Here is a 12,831-nt window from a genome sequence, read left to right as displayed (position 1 = left end):
TTTTGTAAATGACTGCGCGGTCTCGCCCGTAGCTCGTCCTCGCCTGTCCCAGCAGCTGTTCTGCCCTTGGGGGTCAGTAGCTCCCCTGGCCCATGAAGTTTGCTTTTTCTCAGCAGGAGTCATAGTCCTTCTCTCAGGAGTTCGAGTTGATGATTCTTCTATAAATAGGTCACCACTCACCATGACATCAATTTCATTGTGACATCATCAGCAGTGTTTGTCGGGTAACTCATTACAAAAGTAACATATTACATGTAATATATTACTTTTAGCAGTAACTCAGTAATATAACTTATTACTTATAGGATTTTAGTAATATTATACCAGTTACTTTGTCAAGTAACACAATTTACAAGTTGAGTTACATTTTATTAAATCAAAGCACATATTTTAAAAAGATACAATCATTTCCTAATCAAACTGTGTATTTTTATGCAAATAAGCACTATAGATGACAATAACAAAGGAAACTAATAACATTTAGAATTTTGGATTGTTTACACATTGACTTCAAGGCGGTTGAAATTATTTTTCGGGATGGTTCCGGGGCGGCGATGTCATTCTGCTGCTGCTGTTGTTTTGGTAAAAGTAATGCAAAAGTAGTGTAATAAGTAACGAGTTACTCTACACAGACAGTAATATTGTAAAGTAACTTATTACTTTCAAATGAAAGTAACTAGTAATATGTAATATATTACATTTTGAAAGTAACTTGCCCAACACTGATCATCAGTGACATCATTAGTGATGTCATAGCCTTGAAACGCAGGCTGTTGCCTTGAGTGATACCACTGATGATGTCACAATTAGGGTTCAACATCTTTGTAAATTTGGGATAATCTTGCTTTGGTCTAGTGGGCTCTATGAATAAGACCATGCCGGCACAGAAGAGCCGTGTACCCTTCTGCCCTTCATTAACGGGATTCTGGGCCAAAATATTTGACTGGTACTCCAACTTCTGAACTTCCCTACAGCTGTGCAACAATCTCTGACACTGGGGACAACTGTCGCCAGAAGACCTATTCTGAAGGAATGGAAGTCCTCCTCTTTGCCTTCTTTTCAGGTGTGGCTGATGGACATGATCTCTGTTGTACAGATGGAGAGACTCAGGTCCCTGAGAACCGACACGCTTAAAGGCTTAAAGGCTTAAAAGGTTCTCAAATATCTGGGACCTGTTTTTGGCCTCCTTTGATGAGGTTAAGAATGACAAGTGACTGAGGTTAGGGGTGACGGATGACTTGCCTGTCTGGTATCCCATGGACCCCTTGTGTGGGATCCCATGCACACTATACTGTATATCTCTTATAAACACATAAGCACCTTATGCAGCTGATAGCACAACATTGTAATGTTGTATGTCAATGATGTACTGTGCGTTTTCTTCCACTTTCTTTTCCTGTGTCTGTCTTGTTCGTATATTCTATAAAAAATTTAAAATAAAATATTTAAAAACAGAACCATGTACCATGTTAAGTGCCTCTTTCCATACTTCCTCAGATATTTCTTCACCCAGTTCCTCTTCCTATGAGATTTGATGACACTGAATGAGGTGGTTTGTAAAGTGCTTGTAAGGGATAATGTATATTGAGGCGGTGATTACGGGGGAAATAATGACCGACAGGTGATACTGAGCCCGACACGCAGCGGAGGGCTTAATGATTCACCTGAAGGTCATTATTTCCCAGTAATCACCGCCTCAATATACATTATCCCGCTTAGAACACGGCCTACAACTAAATCATTCAATAATCTGACAAAAATAATTATTCAAATAGATTTTTTAATAGCGCTTTCAACAACAAAGCGGTTTCATTCGTAATTGGCACACAAGACACCACAGCTGCAACTGGTTGGCCCAATTAGTAGTGTCTGCAGACAAAAGGCTCTTATCAACTGATTAATCCAGGTGTGGCAGAGCAGCGGTCGGTTGTGGAGAAATAATGACCGGTGAATCTTGTTGATTGACCAATCAGAATCGAGTATTCGAGAGAGCCGTGTTCTAATTGACTATATAGATTATCGTCATCGTACCTTTCAGAGGAGGAAGTGGGGCGACAAAAGGAGTCAAACAGGAAGGCGGGGAATCGGGGGTCGATGCTGCGGATCTGTAGGAACATAAAACAATGATTTCTGGGGAGACCCAACTTGCTCAAACGTAGCAAATGAGTTATCAATGTAGAGATAGTAATGCCGTTTCAGCCCATACATTAGCCCCAGACCTCCAGAGATGGAGAACCCCCGCAGCGAGGTGAATCAACCTCTGACGCCCTCAGAAACATTTGATTCGACTCGGGATGATCATTTTCAAAAATGCATTTCTCTCAGCTTTTTGTCAGACCGATGGACGTTTTTGACAAACACTAAACCTACATGCATGTGTTGATGACTAAAGAACGGATGAAGCTAGAATAAAATGTTGTTTTTCTAGGAAAGTAGAGGCTCTCTTCTTTCTTTTAGGAATATTCAGTGTTGACATATTCATAGAAGAAAATATTCTGTGGGTTTTGAAAGCTTACTCATTGACCACGCGTGACTATGACGAGACACCGCCTGAATGTATAACCGGTTTAATGATCAACCGTGGTCAAATTCCTAAAACCATGTTACCGTGGTTACCGTGTGATTATTAGTGCTTTGAAAAACAGGGTCAATACTGTCCATCATTAACCAAAGTTAGCAACAGTGTCCCAGACGCGGTGATCATTTTGGTTACTGTAATCCTGATATGACATTCTCATACCATTTGATCTCTACATGTAACTGTGGGGTGATGTGTTTTTTGCAGGTTGTTTTAAGGATGACCGCATTGTCTTCTGGACCTGGATGTTCTCCACCTACTTCATGGAGAAGTGGGCTCCTCGGCAGGACGACATGCTGTTCTACGTACGGAGGAAGCTCTCCTACGTCAGCGCGGACAACACCGAGGGCAAAAAGGTGGTGAGATGGCCTGAACTGTTTTCTGATGGTTCAAGTGAGCGAGAGGTTATGAGAGTTGAACGAGAACACAGGGTCTAGGTGCTGTCAGATAAACAGTCAAACACAGAGGCTGAACTGAGGGGCTGCATGAAGGGACACTACAAGATAAATCATGTAAAGCTACTCTAGTGGACTACCAGAAATAAATAAATAGAATAATAAAATAAAAATAATACAATAAAATAATAATACATTATATTAGCGTAATAGGGCACAAGGTCGGCGGTTTGATTCCTAGAGTTCTCCCTGTGTTCTCCTGGTTTCCTTTCACAGTCAGCTGGATTGGAGACTCTAAATTGCCCATAGATATGAATGTGAGTGTCTGTCTGTGTGCTAGCCATGTGATGCACTGGTGACCCGTTCAGACTGTCTCAATGCATGCTGGGATAGGCTCCAAAACCCCCCACCCACCAAGTGGGTAAGGAAAACGAATGAATGAATGAATGAATGAACTGTGCTGGAGTGGTGAGGTTTTGACCCCCTGGGCCGGGCGGTACTTCTTCTCCAGTGTGATCATCACACCATACGGGTTTCATTGACACCTGGCTGGAGTCTGGCTGAGGTCTGATTGCAGTGTGAGCCAGGTGCTCTGGCAGATCCAGTCCCGTTGCAATGTGCGCTGTGTGCGTTTACATCTTGCATTAACATTCTTTTCCTTATCCTTTCCTTATGAGTTATCCAGACAAAGATCGTTTTTAATACCAGGTGTGAATGGGACACATCCAAAACACTGGTCCAAGGAACCTATGCTACCGAACTGTTCTCATATATATGTGTATATATATATATATATATATATATATATATATATATATACACACAGTCCACACATACATTTTGAAGTATGAGCCATACAGACACAGAGGTGGATACAGGGCAGGCTGCACAGTATAAAGGAATAATATCTTCATGAGCCCACATCTAATGGAATAAATAAGAGGCAGTCACCAGCGTAGATGATCTAGCACCTTGGCAGATGCAGAGCCAAAGTTACAGAAGATTGATCTTGGCATGATATCCACGATGACAGCAAGATCACATGATATCCACGATGACAGCAAGATCACATGATGTCCACGATGGCAGCAAGATCACATGATATCCACGATGGCAGCAATATCACATGATCTCCACGATGGCAGCAAGATCACATGATCTCCACGATGGCAGCAAGATCACATGATATCCACGATGGCAGCAAGATCACATGATGTGACTGTGATGTATCATTTCAGGCTCCTTCTTCTTTCTTTTTTTGCGCCCATAAAAAATCAAAGAAAAGAAAAGCAACAAAAGCAGATAGAGACAGGAAACTATGCAGTTTATTCTGGCTCTCTGCCTCACAAATCAACTCTGTCTGTCTGTCTGCATGTCTGTCTGTCTGCATGTCTGTCTGTCTGCATGTCTGTCTGTCTGCATGTCTGTCTGTCTGCATGTCTGTCTGTCTGTCTGTCTGTCTGTCTGCATGTCTGTCTGTCTGCATGTCTGCATGTCTGTCTGTCTGTCTGTCTGCATGTCTGTCTGTCTGTCTGTCTGTCTGCATGTCTGTCTGTCTGCATGTCTGTCTGTCTGTCTGTCTGCATGTCTGTCTGTCTGTCTGTCTGCGTGTCTGTCTGTCTGCATGTCTGTCTGTCTGTCTGTCTGCGTGTCTGTCTGTCTGCATGTTTGTCTGTCTGTCTGTCTGTCTGTCTGCGTGTCTGTCTGTCTGTCTGTCTGCATGTCTGTCTGTCTGTCTGTCTGCATGTCTGTCTGTCTGTCTGTCTGCGTGTCTGTCTGTCTGCATGTTTGTCTGTCTGTCTGTCTGCATGTCTGTCTGTCTGTCTCTCTGTCTGTCTGCATGTCTGTCTGTCTGCATGTCATGTCTGTCTGCATGTCATGTCTGTCTGCATGTCTGTCTGTCTGCATGTCTGTCTGTCTGTCTGTCTGCATGTCTGTCTGTCTGTCTGTCTGCATGTCTGTCTGTCTGCATGTCTGTCTGTCTGTCTGTCTGTCTGCATGTCTGTCTGTCTGCATGTCTGTCTGTCTGCATGTCTGTCTGTCTGCATGTCTGTCTGCATGTCTGTCTGCATGTCTGTCTGTCTGCATGTCTGTCTGTCTGTCTGCATGTCTGTCTGCATGTCTGTCTGTCTGCATGTCTGTCTGCGTGTCTGTCTGTCTGCATGTCTGTCTGCATGTTTGTCTGTCTGTCAGCAGAATTGTGCTCGGCCACAGCAAGTGTCACATCAAGAATGGGAAACTAGCAGCAGCTAGCTAGCGGGTATAGTTGGGTCAAAAATAGAAGGGAGTTCCTTCCTACATGAAACTGCTCACAACAACAAGTCTGTGGATTCTCTGGAGTAACCGGGTCATGCTTTGAGCCCCATCCAGTTCCATTGTATTGAAGACATCTCTACGGCCGATATCTCCAAAACCCAGACAACTAACACACAAAACAGATAGCAAAATAGCACTACAGATTAGATGGAAAAAATATGTATTTTGGATTTTTAGGGTGAGCTGTCCCTTCAAATATAGATAATTGAAGACTTTTTTTTATGAGCTTCAAATATGATGTAAACGTACATTTAAATGTGCACATTAAATGTGCACACATACTGTAATGTAAAGATTTTAAAGTAATGTAAAGAGTTTTTAATATGTATACACTTTGTAGTCCTATTACTGAACTTAATGTCCAGATAATGACGGTGTCGGTGCAGTTCCAAATGGCCAGGAGAGCAGGGCAGCTTTGGTCTTCAGATTCTATAATGCTCAGCTGAGTCTCTGTCTGCCTCATCCTACATGTCTGCCCCCCTATCGCTGTGTTGCTGTGGTTACATAGCATCATTGTGTTGCTGTGGTTACATAGCATCATTGTGTTGCCGTGGTTACATAGCATCATTGTGTTGCTGTGGTTACATAGCATCATTGTGTTGCCGTGGTTACATAGCATCATTGTGTTGCCGTGGTTACATAGCATCATTGTGTTGCCGTGGTTACATAGCATCACTGTGTTGCCGTGGTTATATAGCATCATTGTGTTGCTGTGGTTACATAGCATCATTGTGTTGCTGTGGTTACATAGCATCATTGTGTTGCCGTGGTTACATAGCATCATTGTGTTGCTGTGGTTACATAGCATCATTGTGTTGCCGTGGTTACATAGCATCATTGTGTTGCCGTGGTTACATAGCATCATTGTGTTGCCGTGGTTACATAGCATCACTGTGTTGCCGTGGTTACATAGCATCATTGTGTGGCCAGGTTGGGTCAAGCGTCGTCTCTGTGTCTGCCTCATTCTACTCTGACTTACAGTATTCAGGGTTTCCTCTATTTACACCCCCCCCCCCCTTCCCCCGCTGGTAAATCTTGCCCCCCACTGCTTCAGAATAATATGAAATGTCATGAAACATGTCGTGAAGTCAGGGCGCCTTCTTTAAAGAATCTAAATTATAAGATAGCTTTGATTTGTTTGACTTTTTTGGTCACAGCATTATTCCATTTGTGTTATGTTCTAGTTTTGATGTCTTGACTATTATTCCAAATGGTAAAAAGAGAAATTTGGTGTGTCAAACCTAGAAAAGTCAATCTGTGCTATTCTCCGCCCGCCCGCGTACTGTCCTACAAAACCCAGGTACAGCCAGCCCCTCCCCCTCCCCCCTCCCTGCTGCTTCAAACCAAATCCCAGAGGAAACACTGCTTATTTAAAACGCACACAAGTAAGTGACAGCAGTCGACAAACGTCAAGGCAAAAACCCAGATTAGATAGATTGGAGTGCAGATTTGGTGAGAAGCTGTGTGTGTGTGTGTGTGTGTGTGTGTGTGTGTGTGTGTGTGTGTGTGTGTGTGTGTGTGTGTGTGTGTGTGTGTGTGTGTGTGTGTGTGGAATTAACACTTGGCTTTAGGGTTCAGATTAGAATTCAGATTAAGCAATTCAAATGACGAGAGATTTCTTTCCGAGTAATGTCTTATAGACTGGCAAACGACGGCAAAAGCAAATCCACTTCCTGTACTGGGAACAGTGTGGTTATCACTTAACCTGCAAATGAGTCACTATTTTGATCAAAATCTGAATTTGAAGGTTGTTCACAGGGGCTTTGGAGGGTGTACGTGCCACTAGGGCTCTGCAATAAAATCGATATGGCAATATATCTCAATTTTCTTTCTGCAATACTGTATCGATTTTTTTGCACAGCCGTGTGTTCAGTGACACAATAAGATTACTTATGTACTTTATTCTTTATTTCATTGTGTCCAGTAACACAGTGTGCAACTGTGCAGATTTGCAAATACCGTTCTAATAAATTGGAATGGAAATTTTGAATTAAATAGTTTCGACTCAATCTGTCCACAGATTTATCAATACAATGTGATTATGACACTACCCAGGTGGTACACAGCAAGTAGCATTTTCATCTCCATTTAAAAGTTTTCAATAAATGATGCAGGTATTGCAATACAGTATATCACAATATGTGTCGTTAAGCAATATGGTGACCCATCATGCCATGTTCATCTTATATCCTCTTACTTTTGTTGCTACTCTACCTATTGCTGCTTCTCTTTGTGCCATTTGCCGGTGTGCATTAAGCTGCTTTCCCTTTGTTGTCTTTGAGAAAGATACTAATTCACTTTTGCCCTCTGGGGGTATTCCCTGCCGAAACACAAGCAGACACACACACGCACGCACACGCGCACACACACACGTTCCATAATGTAACCATGGCAACTGCTCCTGTGCTCTAAATGGATTTTGACTGATGTGAAGCCTGACATGCCCAGACCCCCCACCTCCCTTCAGAGGTCATTTAATTTCATTCAACCTTTATCTACTGCTGAAGGATAGGCCCCTCCCTCTCTTTGCAGGCTGTGGGATAGGCCCCTCCCTCTCTTTGCAGGCTGTGGGATAGGCCCCTCCCTCTCTTTGCAGACTGTGGGATAGGCCCCTCCCTCTCTTTGCCGGCTGTGGCATGGTGACAGCTAGACGTTAGGCAGAGGTTCTCAAATGTTTTTCAGCCAAGGACCCCTTATAAGATAGAAAATATACCGGGGACCCCCTCATTCTGATTTGTGATTTTGGGCTCAGCTTGTTTCCACCGTAACGTGCTTGACATTTAAATTGATAGGTTTGTCAGATTAGAATGTAATCCATGAACCATTTTAGATTTAAAGCATAACATGAACTATGAAGCTTTTGCACACACAAAAAAGTCCCCCCCCCCCCTCCCCCCCGAAAACTTTTTGCGGACCCCCTGGCAAAGTGCCATGGACCCCCATTTGAGAACCACTGCGTTAGAGAACTAACGTTAACGTTAACATTAGAGAGGTAACACTCGCCCCTCTCTCAATAACTGCTGCCGAGGTGCCCTTGAGCAAGGCACTGAATCCCCAGTTGCTTTTGCCTCTCTCATCCCTTTATACAGCAGCACAGATTGGTTTGGTTGGTAAAGTTTTCCGACATCACTTTAAAGCGTTTTTTCTGGTAGGGCTGGAACGATACGTTTGAACAATACGATACATATCACGATACGTGGTTGCGATACAATACAAGGATGATATTGGCTCATTTAGAGCGATATGATATGTAGGAATATTAATTCAATGCAATAGATGAATTTCTGGTATTGAATTTCTTCACCCGGAGCTATCTCCATTTTTTTTTAAGATCCACCCCTATTCACCTTATGTTCCAACACAGGAGTCAGCCAGTTACTTCCTGTTGTGTTGACACTTCCTGTGACAGCACAGTACCAGTGAGCAGGTCAAACAGACGGTGTTCTGAACAGGAAGTCATAACACAACTGGGTCAAGAGTACCGCAGGCATGACGTATTTCTGTAGGCTTAAGGGCTCCACATAGTGGAGCGAGGCACCGCGAGGCAGACCTCCGCAGATCGTGCGCTCGCTCCACGCTGGCACCAAGGCTTTCATGGTCAGAGCGGCAGCCAAGTGATCGTCGTGTTACATTGTACAGTGATAAGTGACAAACGACCCATGAAAAGTCACAATGAAACGCCATTATGTGCAGTACTGAGTGCGGTTTCACAGAAGTGTGTGCTGTGTTTCAGATGGAGGTTTACAGAAGGGACTGTGTGTGTGCTGTGTTTCAGATGGAGGTTTACAGAAGGGACTGTGTGTGTGCTGTGTTTCAGATGGAGGTTTACAGAAGGGACTGTGTGTGTGCTGTGTTTCAGATGGAGGTTTACAGAAGGGACTGTGTGTGTGCTGTGTTTCAGATGGAGGTTTACAGAAGGGACTGTGTGTGTGCTGTGTTTCAGATGGAGGTTTACAGAAGGGACTGTGTGTGTGCTGTGTTTCAGGTGGAGGTTTACAGAAGGGACTGTGTGTGTGCTGTGTTTCAGGTGGAGGTTTACAGAAGGGACTGTGTGTGTGCTGTGTTTCAGGTGGAGGTTTACAGAAGGGACTGTGTGTGTGCTGTGTTTCAGATGGAGGTTTACAGAAGGGACTGTGTGTGTGCTGTGTTTCAGGTGGAGGTTTACAGAAGGGACTGTGTGTGTGCTGTGTTTCAGATGGAGGTTTACAGAAGGGACTGTGTGTGTGCTGTGTTTCAGGTGGAGGTTTACAGAAGGGACTGTGTGTGTGCTGTGTTTCAGGTGGAGGTTTACAGAAGGGACTGTGTGTGTGCTGTGTTTCAGGTGGAGGTTTACAGAAGGGACTGTGTGTGTGCTGTGTTTCAGGTGGAGGTTTACAGAAGGGACTGTGTGTGTGCTGTGTTTCAGGTGGAGGTTTACAGAAGGGACTGTGTGTGTGCTGTGTTTCAGATGGAGGTTTACAGAAGGGACTGTGTGTGTGCTGTGTTTCAGGTGGAGGTTTACAGAAGGGACTGTGTGTGTGTTGTGTTTCAGGTGGAGGTGGAGGTTTACAGAAGGGACTGTGTGTGTGCTGTGTTTCAGGTGGAGGTGGAGGTTTACAGAAGGGACTGTGTGTGTGCTGTGTTTCAGGTGGAGGTTTACAGAAGGGACTGTGTGTGTGCTGTGTTTCAGGTGGAGGTTTACAGAAGGGACTGTGTGTGTGCTGTGTTTCAGGTGGAGGTTTACAGAAGGGACTGTGTGTGTGCTGTGTTTCAGGTGGAGGTTTACAGAAGGGACTGTGTGTGTGCTGTGTTTCAGGTGGAGGTTTACAGAAGGGACTGTGTGTGTGCTGTGTTTCAGGTGGAGGTTTACAGAAGGGACTGTGTGTGTGCTGTGTTTCAGGTGGAGGTGGAGGTTTACAGAAGGGACTGTGTGTGTGCTGTGTTTCAGGTGGAGGTGGAGGTTTACAGAAGGGACTGTGTGTGCTGTGTTTCAGATGGAGGTGGAGGTTTACAGAAGGGACTGTGTGTGCTGTGTTTCAGGTGGAGGTGGAGGTTTACAGAAGGAGTGTGTGTGCTGTGTTTCAGGTGGAGGTGGAGGTTTACAGAAGGGACTGTGTGTGTGCTGTGTTTCAGGTGGAGGTTTACAGAAGGCACTGTGTGTGTGCTGTGTTTCAGGTGGAGGTGGAGGTTTACAGAAGGGACTGTGTGTGCTGTGTTTCAGGTGGAGGTGGAGGTTTACAGAAGGGACTGTGTGTGTGTTGTGTTTCAGGTGGAGGTGGAGGTTTACAGAAGGGACTGTGTGTGTGCTGTGTTTCAGGTGGAGGTGGAGGTTTACAGAAGGAGTGTGTGTGCTGTGTTTCAGGTGGAGGTGGAGGTTTACAGAAGGGACTCCAAGAAGCTGCCTGGCCTCGGTGACCCTGACATTGACTGGGAGGAGAGTGTCTACCTCAACCTTATCTTACAGAAGGTCAGATTCAATGCCTTTTTCAATTGCCTAGTCCCACATTACATTACATTACAGTCCCACGTACAGTTTCCATACTCTATTGAGTGGATGGGTGAATAGATGAATAGATCAGATACAACATAATTGCAGTGGTAGCGTTCTCACATGTGTGCATGATAGACGGGCTTTATCCAACCTGTACCTTTAATTGATCGCCATGGGAAATTAGGTTATTGCAGTAGCAAAAGCAATAGAGACATAATGTATATAGGCTAGTCCAGGTGAAATGTACATGACATTAACATTGGTATTGGTATGTCTGTAGAGTTTGGTGCCCTGAACAGATGTGCCATGTCTCTCTGTGTGTCCTTCGCATATCTCCACAACCGTCCGATCAACGTCACACTTAGCGCGTGTATTGCTGGGGACCCGAGGACGTGCAGTGTTGACTGTGAGCTCGTTTGGACGAGCAGTCCTCGAGAAAGCTGCAAGTAGCAATCGGCCATTTTGTTATTGAATGGGCACGTTCAATTCTCGGGAAAGCTGCAATACGGGCACGAGCTATACAGGCACGTCTCAAGAAAGATGCACGCAGCAAGTCCTTTTAGTGTGTAAATCTGAACAATTTTGCCTGGACTAACAGATACATACAGTAGATACAGTAAGACACCTAGGCACTAATGGGCTTACTCACATAGAGACTTGAAGGAAGCTGAGGTAGACTTTGGGACAGAGTACTGATACCCACACTGACCTGAAACTGCTCTCTTTCAGTTGGACTATGTGGTGACTTGTGCCGTCTGCACACGCTCAGATGCAGGAGACATCCACATCCACAAGAAGAAATGTCAGGTAGGACAACTGGAGTCCTCCGAGCTCTTTAGCTAGCCAGAGACACTGTCATTAGCTCTTTAGCTAGCCAGAGACACTGTCATTAGCTTAGCTCAACACTTTAGCTAGCCAGAGACACTGTCATTAGCTTAGCTCAACACTTTAGCTAGCCAGAGACACTGTCATTAGCTTAGCTCAACACTTTAGCTAGCCAGAGACACTGTCATTAGCTTAGCTCAACACTTTAGCTAGCCAGAGACACTGTCATTAGCTTAGCTCAACACTTTATCTAGCCAGAGACGCTGTCATTAGCTTAGCTCAACACTTTAGCTAGCCAGAGACACTGTCATTAGCTTAGCTCAACACTTTAGCTAGCCAGAGACACTGTCATTAGCTTAGCTCAACACTTTAGCTAGCCAGAGACACTGTCATTAGCTTAGCTCAACACTTTAGCTAGCCAGAGACACTGTCATTAGCTTAGCTCAACACTTTAGCTAGCCAGAGACACTGTCATTAGCTTAGCTCAACACTTTATCTAGCCAGAGACGCTGTCATTAGCTTAGCTCAACACTTTAGCTAGCCAGAGACACTGTCATTAGCTTAGCTCAACACTTTAGCTAGCCAGAGACACTGTCATTAGCTTAGCTCAACACTTTAGCTAGCCAGAGACACTGTCATTAGCTTAGCTCAACACTTTAGCTAGCCAGAGACACTGTCATTAGCTTAGCTCAACACTTTAGCTAGCCAGAGACACTGTCATTAGCTTAGCTCAACACTTTAGCTAGCCAGAGACACTGTCATTAGCTTAGCTCAACACTTTAGCTAGCCAGAGACACTGCCATTAGCTTAGCTCAACACTTCACTTTACACGTGTGAGGCCTCATGTATCTCATGTCTTTAAAGGCCCCCTCCACTCAGTTTTCCCACCTGCATAACTGGTGTTCTATGAAAACGTTCATATCTGTATAGTCGCACGTCTCCTGATTTGGCCGAAGATCTTACATTGATAAGAACCGAAGGCTAATAGTTTGTTCCACAGCAACATCATGGCTGCAGCGCAGAACAGCGTCTCTTGCCTTCAATATGAAGTGGGCGGCCATACTGTTTCAGGTCATATCTTCGTAAAAACGTTTGTTTAGAAGCCACAATATTGCAATATTATCAACAAAACCGGCCAATAAATATCAAAGCTGATGGGCTTTATGGAAAGAGCGTGACTCGAGCTGGTTAAAAGTTATTAACAGTGGCATTTTGAGCCTGGCGAACACTTAGCTAATGAATGAAGC

The 12,831-nt window shown here is 44.4% G+C and overlaps 1 protein-coding gene across 1 annotated transcript in view; it reads left to right on the top strand.

The window, feature by feature from the left end:
* Window positions 1-12,831, top strand: part of kiaa0930 — a 50,652-nt gene that overhangs the window by 24,180 nt on the left and 13,641 nt on the right. Inside the window, exons 2-4 of the mRNA XM_083658262.1 lie at window positions 2,786-2,934; window positions 10,631-10,735; window positions 11,489-11,566. Of these exons, the coding sequence (XP_083514388.1) occupies window positions 2,786-2,934; window positions 10,631-10,735; window positions 11,489-11,566 (332 nt within the window). The remainder of the gene's footprint in view (window positions 1-2,785; window positions 2,935-10,630; window positions 10,736-11,488; window positions 11,567-12,831) is intronic.

Source organism: Poromitra crassiceps, assembly GCF_964638095.1.
Source record: "Poromitra crassiceps genome assembly, chromosome: 2".
In the NCBI taxonomy this organism is placed as follows: Eukaryota; Metazoa; Chordata; class Actinopteri; order Beryciformes; family Melamphaidae; genus Poromitra; species Poromitra crassiceps.
This window is presented reverse-complemented; position numbering and strand designations above follow the sequence as displayed.